Consider the following 16,286-nt stretch of genomic DNA (forward strand, 5'->3'; position numbering starts at 1 on the left):
TTCTCCCTGTCAAGGCTTCCTACAGTCGTCACTGGGCGTCCACGTGTTCTATCAGAGTTTGAGATTCAGCGCTAGCGCGCCGCGAACGGGAGCGGCGACCTGTAGCGTCACGGGAACTTGAGCCCTACGTCATCACTTCTGCCAAAGCCAGCCGCGCTGTCACACGTTGCGACGGGTAAAATGGAATCCAGCAGTTGTGACCAGAACGTGTAAGTTGTTCGCTTTATTTCAGCTTTTTTTGCAAGGATAGTCAATATAATTTCAACTGTGTTTAATATTTAAATCTTCTGCAATCATAATATATGCTGGAAATCAAACAAAGTTGCTTGTTTATGAAGTTAAAGCAGTGAAAAACGATCATGCCTGCAATCGCTGGTTTATGTCTATTCAATCGTATGTACAAGACTTGCTCAGACACTTTTCGTGTAAAGTTATTTAATGATGAGATAAAACTGTTAAAGATAATAATTATAATTTTCTTCATCATTAGTTATCTATCCCAAAAATAACCGTTAAATATTTCTTAGTACTATTATAGAGCAATAGGAACAACTATAACTCTTGAATAAATATTTCATACCATAGGCAAAAATTATTTCTTCATGTTATTAATTTTTTTATTTATTATACAGTTGTAATATTTATGTGTTTTTTTAGGAATTATAGTGGGTCAGGAATGAAATGCTGAGAAATTTTGAAATTAAGTTGTACTGGTTATCCCTGGTCACTACTAGCATTTGGATATTTTTATTTTACTTTCAGAGGCAAAAAAAATCATCCGTTTCACATCGGAAATGGACCTGCATTTATTGAGGCAGGTCTTGTTTGACCGGCCTTTCGAAAAATCTGGGGCTGGCTGGAAAAGAGTGGCTGAGTCCTTAAGATGTGTATGTATCTTCAATTCCTCACAATCATGCACAAACTTGCATACATGTAGCAGCATACAATCAAGCAAAACATATTTTTAAAAAAGCCAATTTATTTCATGGTGTTAAAGTGATTTTAAAAAGTCAGTGAATTCATGAAAATTTGTCCTGTCAATGGAAGGATGCATACCACAAGAAAACCAAAACTAAATAAGTTTGTATACAACCTCATTATATACACAAAAGGAAAGTTTATGGGAAATGTAAAAAAAGACATTTGGCTTAAACTGCTAAAATAGCACCAAAATCCATATAATGTTAACTCTGTTTCAGGTACTGCATTTCAACTCACTACTTGTCAGTCATAATGTTAACTCATCTGTGTTTAGTAATTACAATGTTTACTACGTGTAATTTATAGATGGACTCTGATTTTACCATGTTTCAATTATGCACTACAGATTGAACAATTTTCAACACTGGAGGCTCGGAGAGTCCGAGAGAGAACCAATCTTTTGATTGAACAATTTAAGCGCACCCAGAATATAAAGCAAGCAAAGTAAGTCATGACTGAACAAAATATACGGGAACAATTAATCTGAATCAGTATGTCAGTGCTTTATAAAGAATAAAAACATACAACCACAAGTACTCAGGACAAGTCCAAAGAGTGTTTCTGTATTTGTGCGAGTTAAAAAATATAAAACCATCCACTTTACTGTATTTCTTTTAATTTTAGATCAGGGGAAGAAGAGGAACTAACAGAAAAGGATCATCTGCTGTTAGAAATAATAGGAATCAAAGAAAGTATAGAAAATGAAGAGATGTGGGAAAAAAGTCAGAAAAAAAAAGATGAAGTGGAGCAGAGGCAATGTGCTGTAGAAATACTTGCTGCAGCAATGGAGTCACGAAAAAGAAAACAAAGTGAAGATGCTGCTGGACCTTCTTCATCTAGCAGTGAAGGTAAGCAAAGACTAATCTTGCACATGTCAAGCAATGCATAAACATAAAAATAACACAGGTGGCGTGACAGCGCATTGTGAGGCCAGAAAGAGAACAGCATGTTCCCAGTCAAATATAATTGTTGCTTTTATCCACATAGGTATTGGTACAATATAAATAAAGTTATATAGTAGCACCTTATCCCTACCCTTAGGGGGCAAACTCATGACGCTTTACAAATAATGACATATAGACGCATGCAACACAACATGCAAACATGTTTATGAATTGACATAAGGAATGATGAATGGTATGTGGCCAGCAGTTGCTCCTAGCTTACTCGATTCATGCGAAAAACTGTAAACCAGACTGCGAATGGTCCTATCATCACCGCTGTTCTAGTCAAATAGGTGTGAATCTGTTTTTGCTGCTCATAGAAGAGTCTGCAGAATGCCTCTTTGAAAAATATAATCAGTTTATTTATTTATGCACCTGTTTGTGTGCAGATGTTGTGCCTTCTTCAAAGAAGAAAAAGCCTAATGATCTTCTGTTAGAACTTGTTATTAAAAGACAAGTAGAAAAGAGGGAGGAGAGGCTAGCAGAACTGGAGATAAGGAGGCAAGAACTGGCCCTGGAGCGGGAAAAATTTGAAGCGGCTAGTGCTGAGCGGAATGCTTTTCTGCTGCTACTTCAAAAATTTTCTGAAAAATGACTTGAAAATTTTTTGTTCTATTTTGTGTTATTCATTAAATGCATGTAAGTGAACTTATGTCCTGACTTTTTATGTTATTTCCTGTGAACAGCAAATGCTATAGGTAGTCTGGGGTGTAGTTTAGGTGGTTCTTCCTACCTTTCAACAGTATTGACTTCAAAAAGCCATCCTTCAGATGTGACTTTGATTGTGCATCTTCACTGAAATTAATAGTGTTTAGATAACATATTTCATTACACATGCTTTGTGTGTCTTACAAAACCAAAAACAGAATATAAAAGATGCATATGTATGTGCTGTTGGGGGGGATTTGGAGAAGCTGTCAATGAAGATACTCTTCAAGAAGAGGGGGAGCTACCCCAAAACTTGATGTTGTGACACTGCCATAAAGGCAGGTATGACAGTTGGTTAATAAAGTTCCAATAATATAATACTTTCCCACTGGGTGCAGCCAGAGCTTTAATCCCTTCTTATAGTCAAGAAAAGAGAAAATTGAAATAACCTTCCCAAAGCCCCACTCTACTGCAAGACGAACCTTGCACATTTCTGCATTGAACTGTTGTTCATCCTCAGTCAAACGTGCACCTCGAAATGGTGAAATCAGGTGCTGACTTGGTGGATAAGCCTGATCACCATATAGATAAAAGGGTGCACCATCATCATCATGACAGTGATTCTGCAATAAGGTCATTAAACCACTTTCTCTCAGGAGGAAAGTGTCATGTCTTCGCCCCTCAACAGGCCCAAACAAGTGGCCAATGATGCCATTGGGGAACATCACTGACTGAAATTTCAAGGCATGTTGTCTTTTATGTCCATTATACACCTCCTTTTGAAACAATCCAGGTCTTGTTATTGGCCTGACAGTTCCATCTATAAAACCAATGCAATGGTCTAACGGAGCCCCCTTGTCGTATATCGCTTTGGCCATCCTCCTCATATCTGCCTGCTGTAGCCATCTGTGGTTCAGCTGATGCAGACGATGCTGGTGTGTATCATACAAATAGTCTATCACTGTGCTGAACAGTCTGGAAATTTCATCTGGGCTTCTGCTGAATGTTTGGCATATATCAGCCAGGCGATTGGGATATGCCAGTCTTTTTAATGTGATGCATACTCCTTCAATCCCTGAAATTTAACAAAATTCCCATGTTCAGAATTCTGCACCAAAGTAAAGGTATTGTAAGTACAGCTGTATATATTTATACTGACACACATACATGTATGAGAGAGATACATATTGACATCCCTAGTTTAATGTAAACTAACAATTTTAAAATAATATCAGCAAATCAATTCAGTTAGAATAATAATGGTCTAGAAATCCCAAGTTCTACACCATTATTCATGCTAGAAATTACAAAAATAAGTTATATGGTTTGACGTACTGCAGACAGTAACCCAAATTTGACACTGTGATTAGCATTTTTTCTTTATAAAGTATTTATAAGAAAAATTATAAGCTTGAAATGGGTTCAGGCCTAATCAATAAAAGTTTCCTCTCCCTGTATAGTGCAAAGTCATCTCTAGATGGAAGCACTTTCCCAACAAACTCAAATACAGTTGACAATACACTTCTAGTCCTACTTAAGAAATAAATTATAGACATTTTCTAAGCTTCGCTACTTAAGTCCAAACATCTGCACTTAAATATTTAATAATCTCATTACCTGAACATGTTGTGCCATTTGATGCCACGATCTTCTCAGGTATCCGAAGAGACGCACAAAGCCTAAGGAGGTCTTCTTTATGAAACCTGAATTGCTCATAGCATGATTCAGGATTGATGTCTTCAAAGAGGAACTTGATCTTGTTTTTCTTTGCTTTGAGCTTCCCCCAAGTTAATGCCAGTTCTAGCATTTCTTCATCCGAAGAATCATCCAAACAATATGCTAGAAATGGATTAATCCGAGACATTGTTGTCGTAATGATCACCGGAACTCTTGTCGTACAAAACAAAGGGAGGCTAGTGACTGTGAATTGTCTATGCAGTTACTTCCCCATGCATTCGCTTTCTCAGAACGGGTACGCCTAGAGGCGGGCCCTACCCGTTGCAGTACGCGTCTTCCCTACGCGTCATGAATCTCAAACTCTCTAATGAAGCCTACAGCTCCGTCGATAGATTGACAGTAGATGATGTCTTTTCATAGTTTGTCACTTTTTAAACTTTAACATACCAAACAATATTTTGAAAAAGTGTAATATCACACGTACATCGTCTCGTGAAAGAAAACCCTTTTTTAGACAATTAAGTCAACAGAGCGAGTCAGAATTTGGGTTGCTTTGTGTACATGCGTTCTTGGTTTGTGTTTGTGTTTGTTAGTGTGTTTGTGTGCGTGTGTTTTCTGTTTTGTTCTGTTGTGTGGGAGGCTGGGTAAAGTGCATATGTCCTGGTTGTTTCAGAAATAAGAAATAAGAGGGTGTGGGCGAAAGATTCGAGAGGGATTCTTAGCACTTATGTTGACTGTGGCTGATAATTTGTGGAAATCATATTCAGTATCAATATTTTTAGCATATTATCTCGTGTAGCCATTTTATTGTATGGCAGGATTGAAAATCGACACCCCACGATATTTGTAATATTTCATGACTGGGTTTTACACCTGAGTGTAAGCAAACGATCATTTTGCTATGTGAATAATTTCCTCCGACATGTCTCAGAACTTTCGTTTTTATTTTTCAAGACTAATTTTTTATTTGAATTTTCTTTTCCCTATTATCATGTGACATAAATATGATTCTAAACAACATTTCATGTCAACGAAAGCGGATGGGTGTAGGTAGAAAGTCCTCCCAGGAATCCCGCAGTTAGCAGAGTTGATGACATGTCAGAGGGCCTGGCAGGTTTTACTAAAGTACATTTGTCAGCACTCGCGAAGAGACAAACTGACCCAGGATCGAGCGTACATAATATAATTCTCGTCAGGCGATGTGAATGTGTTCACTGTCTCTCCTCGGCAACATTTGAAAACCAGCTTGAACGAGAGGAGACAAAGAAAGAAAGTGATCAAAGGTTGTGAGGACAGCAAGATCCAGAAACACTTGTAGGTGAGACTCGTACAAACAGACTTGGTAATATTTTTTAAACTATGTCAGTTACTGCTGCTGACTTCATCTTTCCTAAATTTTATGATGGATTCTCTTGAATAAGCAAAAGTGATTAGATAAGTGTACTTGTATTTGGCGGTTTGCAGTGTGAGCTGAGAGATATGAGACGACTTGTAGATGCCATGAAGACCTTTCGTGTTGCATTGTTTTGTGAATCGTTCAGTTTATTGGTATCATGGAGTATATGGCCCAGGAAGACATCGTCTGACCCCAGGAGGCAACGCTTGCTCTGTTGAGTTGTGAGATCGATCGTCCCTAGAGACAGAGACATTCAGTGTACAGCGTCTGTCCCCACGTGACTTCCCCCAGCGTCAAACCCTGCGGCTTATACAGCGATGCGGCGTGTTTTTTGATATTGCAATTAATTTTTCGATGAGCTCCATGTTAGTGTTTACTGTTCACTTTGTCACAGTGTGTCACAATGTGTCACACTGTGTCACAGACACTCAAGAACACAGACGCCTGGACATTTACGCGTTCTTTTCTTCACAATACAACTCTGTCTTTTTTGTGGGCCAGAATGTAAATGGCCAACAACTGGAAATGGTGAACATAACACACAAAAACTGATCCAACGTATTTACATATGTGTGTTACCTAGAACAATTGACATGTTAGTTCTAATTACATATAATTTATTTATCGATATTGTAATCTAGCTTATTCCCTGATTCATCTATTCATCTATGCTTCTGTAAATATACAACTTCAAGTACAAAGATAAACGCGTCTCTGGCTGTATATCGTGAAACACTGATTAGTGCCCATGTAGGTTAATAGTCAGACGTTTGTGTCTTAATGAAAAGAGAGATTGCAGACAGCGGTTATCTATACAAGTCAGCTACCTCTTCTAGAAACATTGAAAATTTTTTTTTCAAACAACCGTATCAAAAGTGCTACCATCTGTCTGCCACAGCCCCGTTATGTTTTGTAATCAGTTTGTGCACTTTCTGTACTGTTACAGAGGACCAAAAAAGTGCATCCGAAACATGAAGATGAGACAATTCCTGCTTTGGACAGCTGTGTGCTGCCTCGTGTTGCTGCCCCTGTGCGTGTGGGGTAAGAGAGTTGTCTTCATGCCCTTTCCCTTCACCAGCCACACTAACTACCACACGAACGTAGCGCGGACCCTGGCTCGGCAAGGTCACGAGGTGTGGTTGACCTTACCCGACTACATCGTCAACAGGCGGGTGTTGGACACGACTAACTTGACTGTCATCGAGTACCAGACATTGAGAAACTTTGAGGAGATTATGACGGCCGCTCTTGCCGGCAACTATTTTAAAGGATTGTCTGATGACTGGACTGTTGTCATGTCTCATTTCTTAAATCCGTTTTCCGTTCCAACATTTCGTCACCGAACTCAAAGAAGGTCCTGACGTCGTCATGGATACTTCAGAATGACCTACTGGCTCACCCCAACACTCGCGTTTGTCAGCCATTGCGGTAATGACGGTCAGTACGAGGCTCTGTTCCACGCCGTGCCAGTTGTTTGTACGCCGATCTTTATTGACGAGTTCTACAACGCCGAGCGCATGCGCGTAAAGGGCATGGCAGAGACTGTCGACCTCAACACCGTCAGTACACACGAGCTGCACTCCACCATTCTCAAAGTGGCCACCAACACGAGCTACAAGCAGGCCATCACCAAAGCCTCGGAACTGTTTAAAATCGAATTCGGTGTTCCTGTGGAGAAAGCGGCTTACTGGCTTGATCACGTGATGAAATATGGCGGCCGTCACCTGCGTTCGTCAGGTCATGAAGTTCCTTTCTTAAAATTTTCGTGCTGGGATGTTTATTCTTTTCTGTTAGCGTGTGTGTTGTTTATACTGATGATATCAGTATGTTTGGTCTACTTTGCATTCAACTGCTGTCTCTCGATTTCAAAGGCAAAAATAGAATAGAAGGCAGTGAACAAGATTTAAAAAAGCCAAGGTTCTCAACAAATTTTCACCTTTTGTTAAACTTACAGAATTGAGTTAGTATAAAATTTAGGCGATGACCAACACGGCTAAAAGAGTTTGCTGTAATTTTGCAATTTGCCTTAACTAATCATATTAAAGAATTATTTGAGCCCAAATAATGACCAAATTTCTTTAAGAAATATGGGTTATTTTATTATCGTGACTGAAGTATTATTGATAATACTTCGTACATTTTTTATATTTGTTTTTAGTTTTATTAATTTTTAAACATCTATAAATACATGTGATTTCGGCAAATGATTTTGTGAAAGTTGTACAAAATGTTCAGGATTGTGTTTATATTCTTCAATATTTTTTGTTCACTTTTTAAAAACCAGTTAAAATTGAAACATGTTATTATAAAACTGAAGTGTTCGAGGATAAGTAAAGGGATCCTTGTGAAGACACTCCATACTCAGCATCGGTCTCTCATTTTATACAGAATCGAGTAGATATTTCTTGATTGATTTCCGTTTCCAATGTGCTTGGAGTTAGTTTTGTCTTCGCCTTTTTATCACAATGGCCATTAGAGAAAAAATACAACCAAACATAAGAGCAACAACAACAGAAAACAGAAAACAAATTGCAAACTACCAAAATGTAAAGAATTTTATCCGAGCGAAAACCCTACTCAGTTTTTTTTTAAAATTCTTGTTAGTTGGACGTCGGCTTACTACGTATTTACCCACATTTGCAATTAATTTTTTATTACATTGACTAAAATGTTCTTTTGTTTTTCTCTTTAAAACAAGTTTCATTTTTATGTCTGTTTTTACTGCGGTTTTTTTTTGGTTTTTTTTTTGCATTTGTATTTAGCCTTATAATGTTTACAGGGTTACAACAATGTGCTGTTAGCAAATTGTTTAAAACGTTTTTACAAAATGTGCAGATATGTGTTTATATTCTCATGTTTGACAAGACAAAACAAATTTGAACAAAGGTATTACCTTCCAGCAACACTTACATAAGTGCATGGTTGTTTATTATGTACTTTATATGTGATTTATGTAAAGCGCTTTGAAAATAATATTTTGGAAAGCGCTCTAATAATAACATCAACAACAACAATAAAAACAACAATAAAAAGAACAATAATAATGATAATATTAAATGTAAAGATTTAAAGTAAAAGAAACATTTAGCGAGTGGAAATTCTAGATTACATTTGTATATTATCCACGAGCATGTAGTGTTTAAACAAGAATCTAATGAATAAATGATATTAAAATTGTTTGCTTTTGTAAAGCATCTTTGTTCTTTATTCATTGCTTTAAAAAATATGGAAAATAATAGCTTAATAAATATTATTAATAAATAATACTTGTTATATTATTGTTTAATGTTGCTGTTATGCCTGGGATCAAGAGCTGATAAGTATTATCAATGTAATGTGTTTGTTATGTGTTCACCGCTCGAGTTTTTTATTTCCTGATATGTTTGAAACGTGGTAGTTAATTTCCTTTTTGACCGATAAAATGGGAACAGAAGAAAGGTACATAAGGGAGAAAACCCCACACAACGAGCACTTATTCTGTAGATAAAATGCTGTGTGTGATGAATACTGACGTTTAGTTATCTCCCTTTAATGGGGACAGCGACAAAGTATGTGCAGACTACACTACATTAGTTCTTTAAAATTATATGCTTACATATGTCTTAGAATATGAACATAATGAAAATGTCATTGTAGGATTCTTTCGAGGAATGAATAAGTTAATAAAATCCTCTAAGCTAAAGTAGCAATAGTCACATAATGTAGGAGACTCCTGGGAATTGCTAGACTTGACTGTACAGGACACAGTTTCCTGCTCTAGGCCTATACAGGGCTTTTCTACAAACTGCCTTCTGCACATTCACCATCTGTCTATCTATAAAAGGCGCACCAAACATCTTCAATCCTTCTAATCCTTTTCATACTTTGGAGTGGAGCCATTGCAAACCATTCACTGACTTTCTTCTCATGAAGAGCGAGTGTAAAATATATATATATATCTACAGTACAGACAAACAGCAGCAGGAATGCACTTGTAGATATAGAAAAAGTGTGTAGACATACGAACAGGGACATACAGACTTGTACAGAGAAAGAATTGGCCGTAGTAACAACCACCCGAGACGCTTTTACTACACACAAAAAAAAAAAAGCCACAGACACACACCAACACACACAAAATCGAGGCCGCAGTAACAAACAGACAAAGATTCTTTTTATCATAGACAAACAAACGGCAGTAGACACACACCAACACAGACAAACAAATGGGTTCAGTAACAAACGGATCAATATACACAATAGTACAAACAAACGGTCATAGACACACATCAGTACAGACACGCAAGTGGCTGTAGTTACAAGCGGACACAGACATACATACAGGACCAGCACATCAGTACACAAAAACAAACGACCACGTAAACACACTTGATGTTTAGACATACGGTGCAGACATACTCACAAGTACAGTCCTTCTCTTCATATCTACGCATATATATAAAATATTTTTATAGACGATAGCACAGCATTATCCTACACTAAGCCCGACGCTCATCGAAGAGGTTGTCTATTGACAATGTACGAAATATATGAAAAACAGAGGAAACGACTATAAAAATAACCAAAAAATCACATATATCATAGTTAGGAGAGATCAGATATTGCATGATCTGAGGCAGAGTATGTCTACAGTTGTACTGAAGTCCCTCAAAGTACACGATTCCCTGTACAAAGCTCAGTGACAGAACAGCACATGTAGAGTGGCGCATGGTCAAATTAGAGCATGTTAACCCTGCAGTGAAGATCGTGACCTCCTGGGTTCAAGAACAGGTCAGAACACATGCACTTCTCCCTGTGCATGCTTCCTACAGTCGTCATGAGGGGTTCACGTGTTCTTTCACTCAATGAAGCCTACAGCTGTCGACAGATTGACGGTAGGTGAAGTCTTTCACATTATGTCTCTTTACTTTTAAAAATGCTAATCCTAATAGTTTGAAAAAAAGTCTACTATCACACGAATATGGTCTCATGAAAAAATTCCTACATAGAGAAGTTGTTCGACAGAGCGAGCCACCCTTAGGGTTGCTTTGCGTACATGCGTTCGACTCTTTGTTTGTCTGTTCTGCTGTGTGCGAGGCTGGGGAGGTTATGGTGCCCTGGATGTTTCAAAAATAAGAGGGTCTGGGTGAGAGATTCGAGAGGGATTCTCAGCACTTATGTTGGCTGTGGCTGATGAATTGTGGAAATCATATTCAGTATCAATATTTAAACATATTATCTTATGTAGCATTTTTATTGTATGGCAGGATTGATACTCGACACCACAACATATTTATAGCATTTCAGGACTGGGTTTTATAGGAGATTGTAAGCAAACGATCATTTTGCTATCTGAACAATTTCCTCAGATATGTCTGACAACTTCAGTTTTTATGCTTCAATCCGTATTTTTCATTTGTTTCGATTTTCTGTATTTGAACCAAACTGTCACAAACGTTTACATGAATATGATTGTAAAGAAAATTTCATGACAACGAGAGGTAATGGGTGTAGGTAGAAAGTCCTGTCAGGAATCCCGCAGTTAGCAGAGTTGATGACATGTCAGAGGGCCTGGCAGGTTTTACTAAAGTACAGTTGTCAGCACTCGCGAAAAAGTCAAGGTGACCCAGGACATGGTGGGTAATATAATCCTCATCAGGCAATATTAATATGTTTTTTAATGTCACTCCTCGGCAACATTTGAAAAGCAACTTGAACTGGAGGAGACAAAGTAAGTGGTAAAATATTGTGAGGACAGCAAGATCCAAAATAATTTTAGGTAAGACTCGTACAGACAGGCTTGGTAACTTTTTTTAACGTATGTCAGTGACCGCGGCTGACTGAACAGTGCAAAGTACCCCACAGCAGATTTTTTTCATCTTTCCTAAATTTTATGATGGCTTGCCTTGAATAAAAAAATGTGAGAAGATAACTGTACTTTAATTTGGCGTGTTGACATGTGGTAAAGTGAGCTGAGCGATAGCAGACGCCCAAAGTGATTTAAAAAAAAAATTCCTCTCCAGCTTTGCACTCCATGGTGTCATCAACAAATCGTCATGGTGACCGGCCTCTGTTTTAAGAGGTATTCTACACGATTTGTTGTATGACGATAAATGTGTTTAAAGCGTGTAACACTTAAATGTCTTTGTATAAATGTCTGTAAACATACATCAATGTTATGTGTCGTTTTTCGTGAACACGCATCACAGTGATGTGTCTGGATATTCCCATGTTATTTAAACAGCTCTTAGTCAGGTTCTTAGTTTGAATTTAATTTTTGTGTTAGGAGCCGTCATTTATATTCAATGCATTTTGGCTTTCTAATGAATCAGTTAAGGCCATATTAACTAACGAGAAAATAGTTGAAGTCTCGTTAATTTTAGTAGAATTAAAGCAACATTTATTAAAAGACAAGAAATATATTTAATTTAAGAAAAGGAATTTAAGGTAATAGAAATCTTTTTTAATGAAAAGAAGAATTACATAAACAGTAAGTAAGGCAATCGATTTTGATGAGCTCTTCAAGAGGCTATTAATGAAGTCAGGAGAAAAGGATATCTTAGTTTTAATATTTTATTTGCTGAGAGTGACAGCCAATCATAAGGTAAGCGTAGCACAAACTCTTGTTTGGTTATGTCCCTTAGATAGTACCAACACCCAAGTGCTCAATCACAGCACCGGTAGGTTTGCTTACAGCGATGGTTGTAAGTAGTGAGGGTGACATTGTAGTTCCATTCACAAAAGGATCTACGCTCGGCCTCCTACTTACCTTCCTTTTGTCAGATTCATCGTTTATACATTCTCAGCATGCTCTGAAAATGTTGGGGTGGTGTTTTCAAAGAACACGTGAAATGATATTTGAAAGTCAGTTTAAATCGACCTATTATTATTATTATTATTATTATTATTATTATTATTATTATCATCATCATCATCATCATCATCATCATCATCATCATCATCATCATCATTATAACAACAACGACAACGACGACAGACTTGTATAGCTCCTTATCCTCCCCTATGGATAAGCCAGTCAGACTGATAGCTTGAAAATTATCCTCCGGCTTATAACAGAACGAAAGCCGAAGAGATTTAGCGAGAGATTGTTTAAAAATGATTTAAAAAACTTTTCTTGAACAAAATACATTAACAAAACACATAAAGAATGAATAAGCGTTCACGCTCACGAGAAACCTACTGAGTGGTTGTGAGGTGTGTACGGTTTTTACCAGTGCTTACAAGTTTGTAGTTTAAGGAGAGGATGATGTCACAGAAAGTGAGATGAAGCTAGCATTCTCACAGGGATGGTGACTGATCCCATCTGTTGAATGACTAATCGGGATACTTTTGTTTTACTTTTACCTGACCAGTCAGATGAAGGGCATTAGTGACACATGACAACTGTAACCGGTAACACGTGTACTCCGCACCTCCCTTCAAACCAATGTTTCCCACAATAAGTATGGCATAGGTCTTCTGCGTCCTGATAAAAGATTGTACTAAAGTGGAAAGAGCCCACAACTGGAAAGGGTGAACATAACACACAAAAACTAATCCAGTGTGTGTTACCTAGAACTATTGACATTATAGTTCTAATTACATATAATATATTCATCGATATCGTAATCTAGCTTATTCCCTGATTCATTTAATCATCTATTTTTCTGTAAATATACAACTTCTACTACAATAATATACGCGTCAATGACTGTATCTCTTTAAACACTCATTAGTACCGATGCAGGTTTATGGTCAGATGGATGTGTCTCAATGAGAAGAGCTGGCAGACATCGGGTATCTATCTAAGTCAGCTAACCTTTGTACAACCATTGAAATTTTTTTCGAAACAACAGTATGAACGCAAAATGCTGACGTAGAGACAACTTTCGCTCATCACTAGCAGGCTGTCACCTGTCCGTCACAGCCCCGTTAAGTTTTGTAATCAGTTTGTACACTTTCTGTAATGTTACAGAGGACCAAAAGCGCATCGAAAACCTAAAGATGCGACAACTCCTGCTTTGGACAGCTGTGTGCTGCCTCGTGTTGCTGCCCCTGTGTGTGGGGGGTAAGAGAGTTGTCTTCATGCCCTCGCCCTTCACCAGCAACACCAACTACCACACGAACGTAGCGCGGACCCTCGCTCGGCAAGGTCACGAGGTGTGGTTGACCATGCCCGACTACATCGTCAACAGGCGGGTGTTGGACACGACTAACTTGACTGTCATCGAGTACAAGACATTGAAAAACTTTGAGGAGATTATGACGGCCGCTTTCCCCGGCAACTATTTTAAAGGATTGTCTGAGGATTTTAGTGTGCTTATGTCTATTGCCTTACAATTTTGTGATACTCTTCTTACGAACGTTTCTTTCTTCCATAAGGTTAAAGAACTGCGTCCAGATCTTTTCGTTTTCGACAATTCTCGGTTCATACACATGATGACGATAATATCATATAGACTTGGGGTGCCTTTTGCCTTTCTTGGAACATTTTACGACCCGAGCTACCAGCGAATTCCATTTCAACCTTGCAACATACCAGTGATAATTTTTAGCTACAACCATCATATGAGTTTTCTTCAGCGAGTTTTAACCATTGCAATTCATGTTTTTTCTTCTGTGGTGCACGGGTTTTCCTACAAAGACGCAGTCAGTCGCTATGCACCAGAAATGCCTTTCCTTACTATAGACATGCTTGTAGCAAGAGCTGAGATCTGGTTGGTTGAGACGGACCACATCCTAGACTACCCGAGACCATCGATGCCCAATGTCAAACTAATTGGAGGAACAGTTACAGGTCCTGGTAAACCATTGCCACCGCAGTTTAAATCTTTTATGGATGATGCAAAAGAAGGAGTTGTTATCGTATCGTTTGGTAGTTATGTCCTTAGTCCACCAGAACCAATTACACAAAAAATCATCAGTGTGTTGCAGGATTTACCTTTTAAATCCGTTTTCCGCTCCAACATTTTGTCACCAAACTCAAAGAAGATCCTGACGTCGTCATGGATACCTCAGAATGACCTGCTGGCTCACCCCAACACTCGCGTGTTTGTCAGCCATTGCGGTAAGAACGGTCAGTACGAGGCTCTGTTCCACGCCGTGCCAGTTGTTTGTACGCCGCTCTTTGCTGACCAGTTCTACAACGCTGAGCGCATGCGCGTAAAGGGCATGGCAGAGACTGTCGACCTCAACACCGTCAGTACACACGAGCTGCACTCCACCATTCTCAAAGTGGCCACCAACACGAGCTACAAGCAGGCCATCACCAAAGCCTCGGAACTGTTTAAAATCGAATTCGGTGTTCCTGTGGAGAAAGCGGCTTACTGGCTTGATCACGTGATGAAATATGGCGGCCGTCACCTTCGCTCGTCAGGACATGAAGTTCCTTTCTTACAATTTTCTTGCTTGGATGTTTATGCTTTTTTGTTAGCGTGTGTGCTGTTGATACTGATGATATCAGTATGTTTGGTCTACGTTGCATTCAACTGCTGTCGCTCGAAATCAAAGGCAAAATCAGAATAAAAGTTAGTGAACACGATTTAAAAAAAATCAAAATTACTCAAACGACTTTGATGGTTTTCTACACTTACACAACTGAATAAACACGGGCAAAAGAGTTTGCTCCAATTTTTCAGTTAGGCTTAACTGATCAGATGAAAAATTATTTGTTCTCCAATCTATCTATCTATCTATTCCTCTTTGTGCATCAAGTTGTACATAAGGCCTCAACCAGAGTCCGCCACTGATGTCGCTCGGCTGAAACCCGCTCTAGGTGACCCCATGTCCAGCCCTTTCATATCATCTCGTTTTCTTCGGCCGTCTGGAGTCCATCGTAGGGCGACTCTGGAGAGGTCTGCTGTCTGCTGGCGGAGCACATGTCCAATCCATCGCCAACGCCTTTGTTGAACCTGCGTGGTGATGGACTCGGTTTCAGCTCTTCGGTGGAGTTCTTCGTTGGTGATGGTGTTTGGCCAAAAGATGTTAAGTATGCGCCTGAGGCATCTGTTTTGGAAGACGTCAAGCTTGTTACTGATGGTTTTGGTCATCTTCCAAGATTCTGATCCGTAAAGGAGGGTGCTGATCACATTTGACTTGAAGATTCTCAGCTTGATCTTCTTACTGATGTTTGTTGCCTTCCATGTGCTCCTGAGTGAGGCGAAGGCCTGGCTGGCTTTCGCCAGTCGGGCTTGAATCTCCACCTCCGCATCCCCGGTGTTTGACATTTTGGACCCAAGATAGGTGAAACTGTCAACTTCCTGAATCTCTTCTCCATTTAGTTTGATGCTGTCTTGGACTCTGGCGTTCACTCAATAATTGTTCTCCAATAGTCACAATAATTCTTTTTGGAATATCGTTTTTTTCTATTATTGTGACTGAAGTACATTTATATTACTCCTTACATTTTATGTTTTTGTTAGTTTAATTAACCTTTAAACAGCTACAAACACATGCTATTTAGCCAATATTTTTGTGTTTGTACTCGTAATTTTTTTTTTTCCTTTTTTAAACCAATAAAATTGAAAACACGTAAATAAAAAATATGAAGTATGCTAGTATAATAATAAAGGGATCTTTGCGAAGATGCTTAAAAAAGTTTCATGGTTCGTTACATTTACAGAATCAAGTATTTCTTCATTAATTTATGTTTCGAATGTGGT

At 38.5% G+C, this 16,286-nt stretch overlaps 3 protein-coding genes across 4 annotated transcripts in view; all 3 read left to right on the forward strand.

Annotated features, from left to right (window-relative positions):
* LOC112567645 (UDP-glucuronosyltransferase 2B7-like) overlaps positions 1-15,406 on the forward strand; it is a 29,418-nt gene extending 14,012 nt beyond the window's left edge. The window contains exon 2 of the mRNA XM_025244353.1: positions 13,601-15,406. Coding sequence (XP_025100138.1) covers positions 13,630-15,150 — 1,521 coding nt within the window. The 5' untranslated portion in view covers positions 13,601-13,629 and the 3' untranslated portion in view covers positions 15,151-15,406. The remainder of the gene's footprint in view (positions 1-13,600) is intronic.
* LOC112567642 (2-hydroxyacylsphingosine 1-beta-galactosyltransferase-like) overlaps positions 1-16,286 on the forward strand; it is a 62,875-nt gene that overhangs the window by 38,050 nt on the left and 8,539 nt on the right. The gene's annotated exons all lie outside the window — the stretch shown is intronic.
* On the forward strand, positions 559-2,781 carry LOC112567662. Of its 2 annotated transcripts, XM_025244379.1 has the most exons (3): positions 559-887; positions 1,328-1,829; positions 2,315-2,781. In XM_025244379.1, the coding sequence occupies exons 2-3, from the start codon at positions 1,691-1,693 to the stop codon at positions 2,518-2,520; spliced, it is 345 nt and encodes a 114-aa protein (XP_025100164.1). In that variant the 5' UTR covers positions 559-887; positions 1,328-1,690; the 3' UTR covers positions 2,521-2,781. The 2 variants fall into 2 exon arrangements, with proteins under 2 accessions (XP_025100164.1, XP_025100163.1); XM_025244378.1 differs by lacking the exon at positions 559-887 and having other exon boundaries at positions 895-1,829.

The sequence above is a fragment of the Pomacea canaliculata genome, linkage group LG7 (assembly GCF_003073045.1).
Source record: "Pomacea canaliculata isolate SZHN2017 linkage group LG7, ASM307304v1, whole genome shotgun sequence".
Lineage (NCBI taxonomy): Eukaryota > Metazoa > Mollusca > Gastropoda > Architaenioglossa > Ampullariidae > Pomacea > Pomacea canaliculata.

Bases quoted from the DNA above. Each gene is read 5' to 3' on its own strand.
- LOC112567662 (XM_025244379.1), top strand. From the start codon at position 1,691: ATGTGGGAAAAAAGTCAGAAAAAAAAAGATGAAGTGGAGCAGAGGCAA. The intron at 1,830-2,314 runs GTAAGCAAAGAC...GTTTGTGTGCAG, and splicing joins TTCTTCATCTAGCAGTGAAG to ATGTTGTGCCTTCTTCAAAG.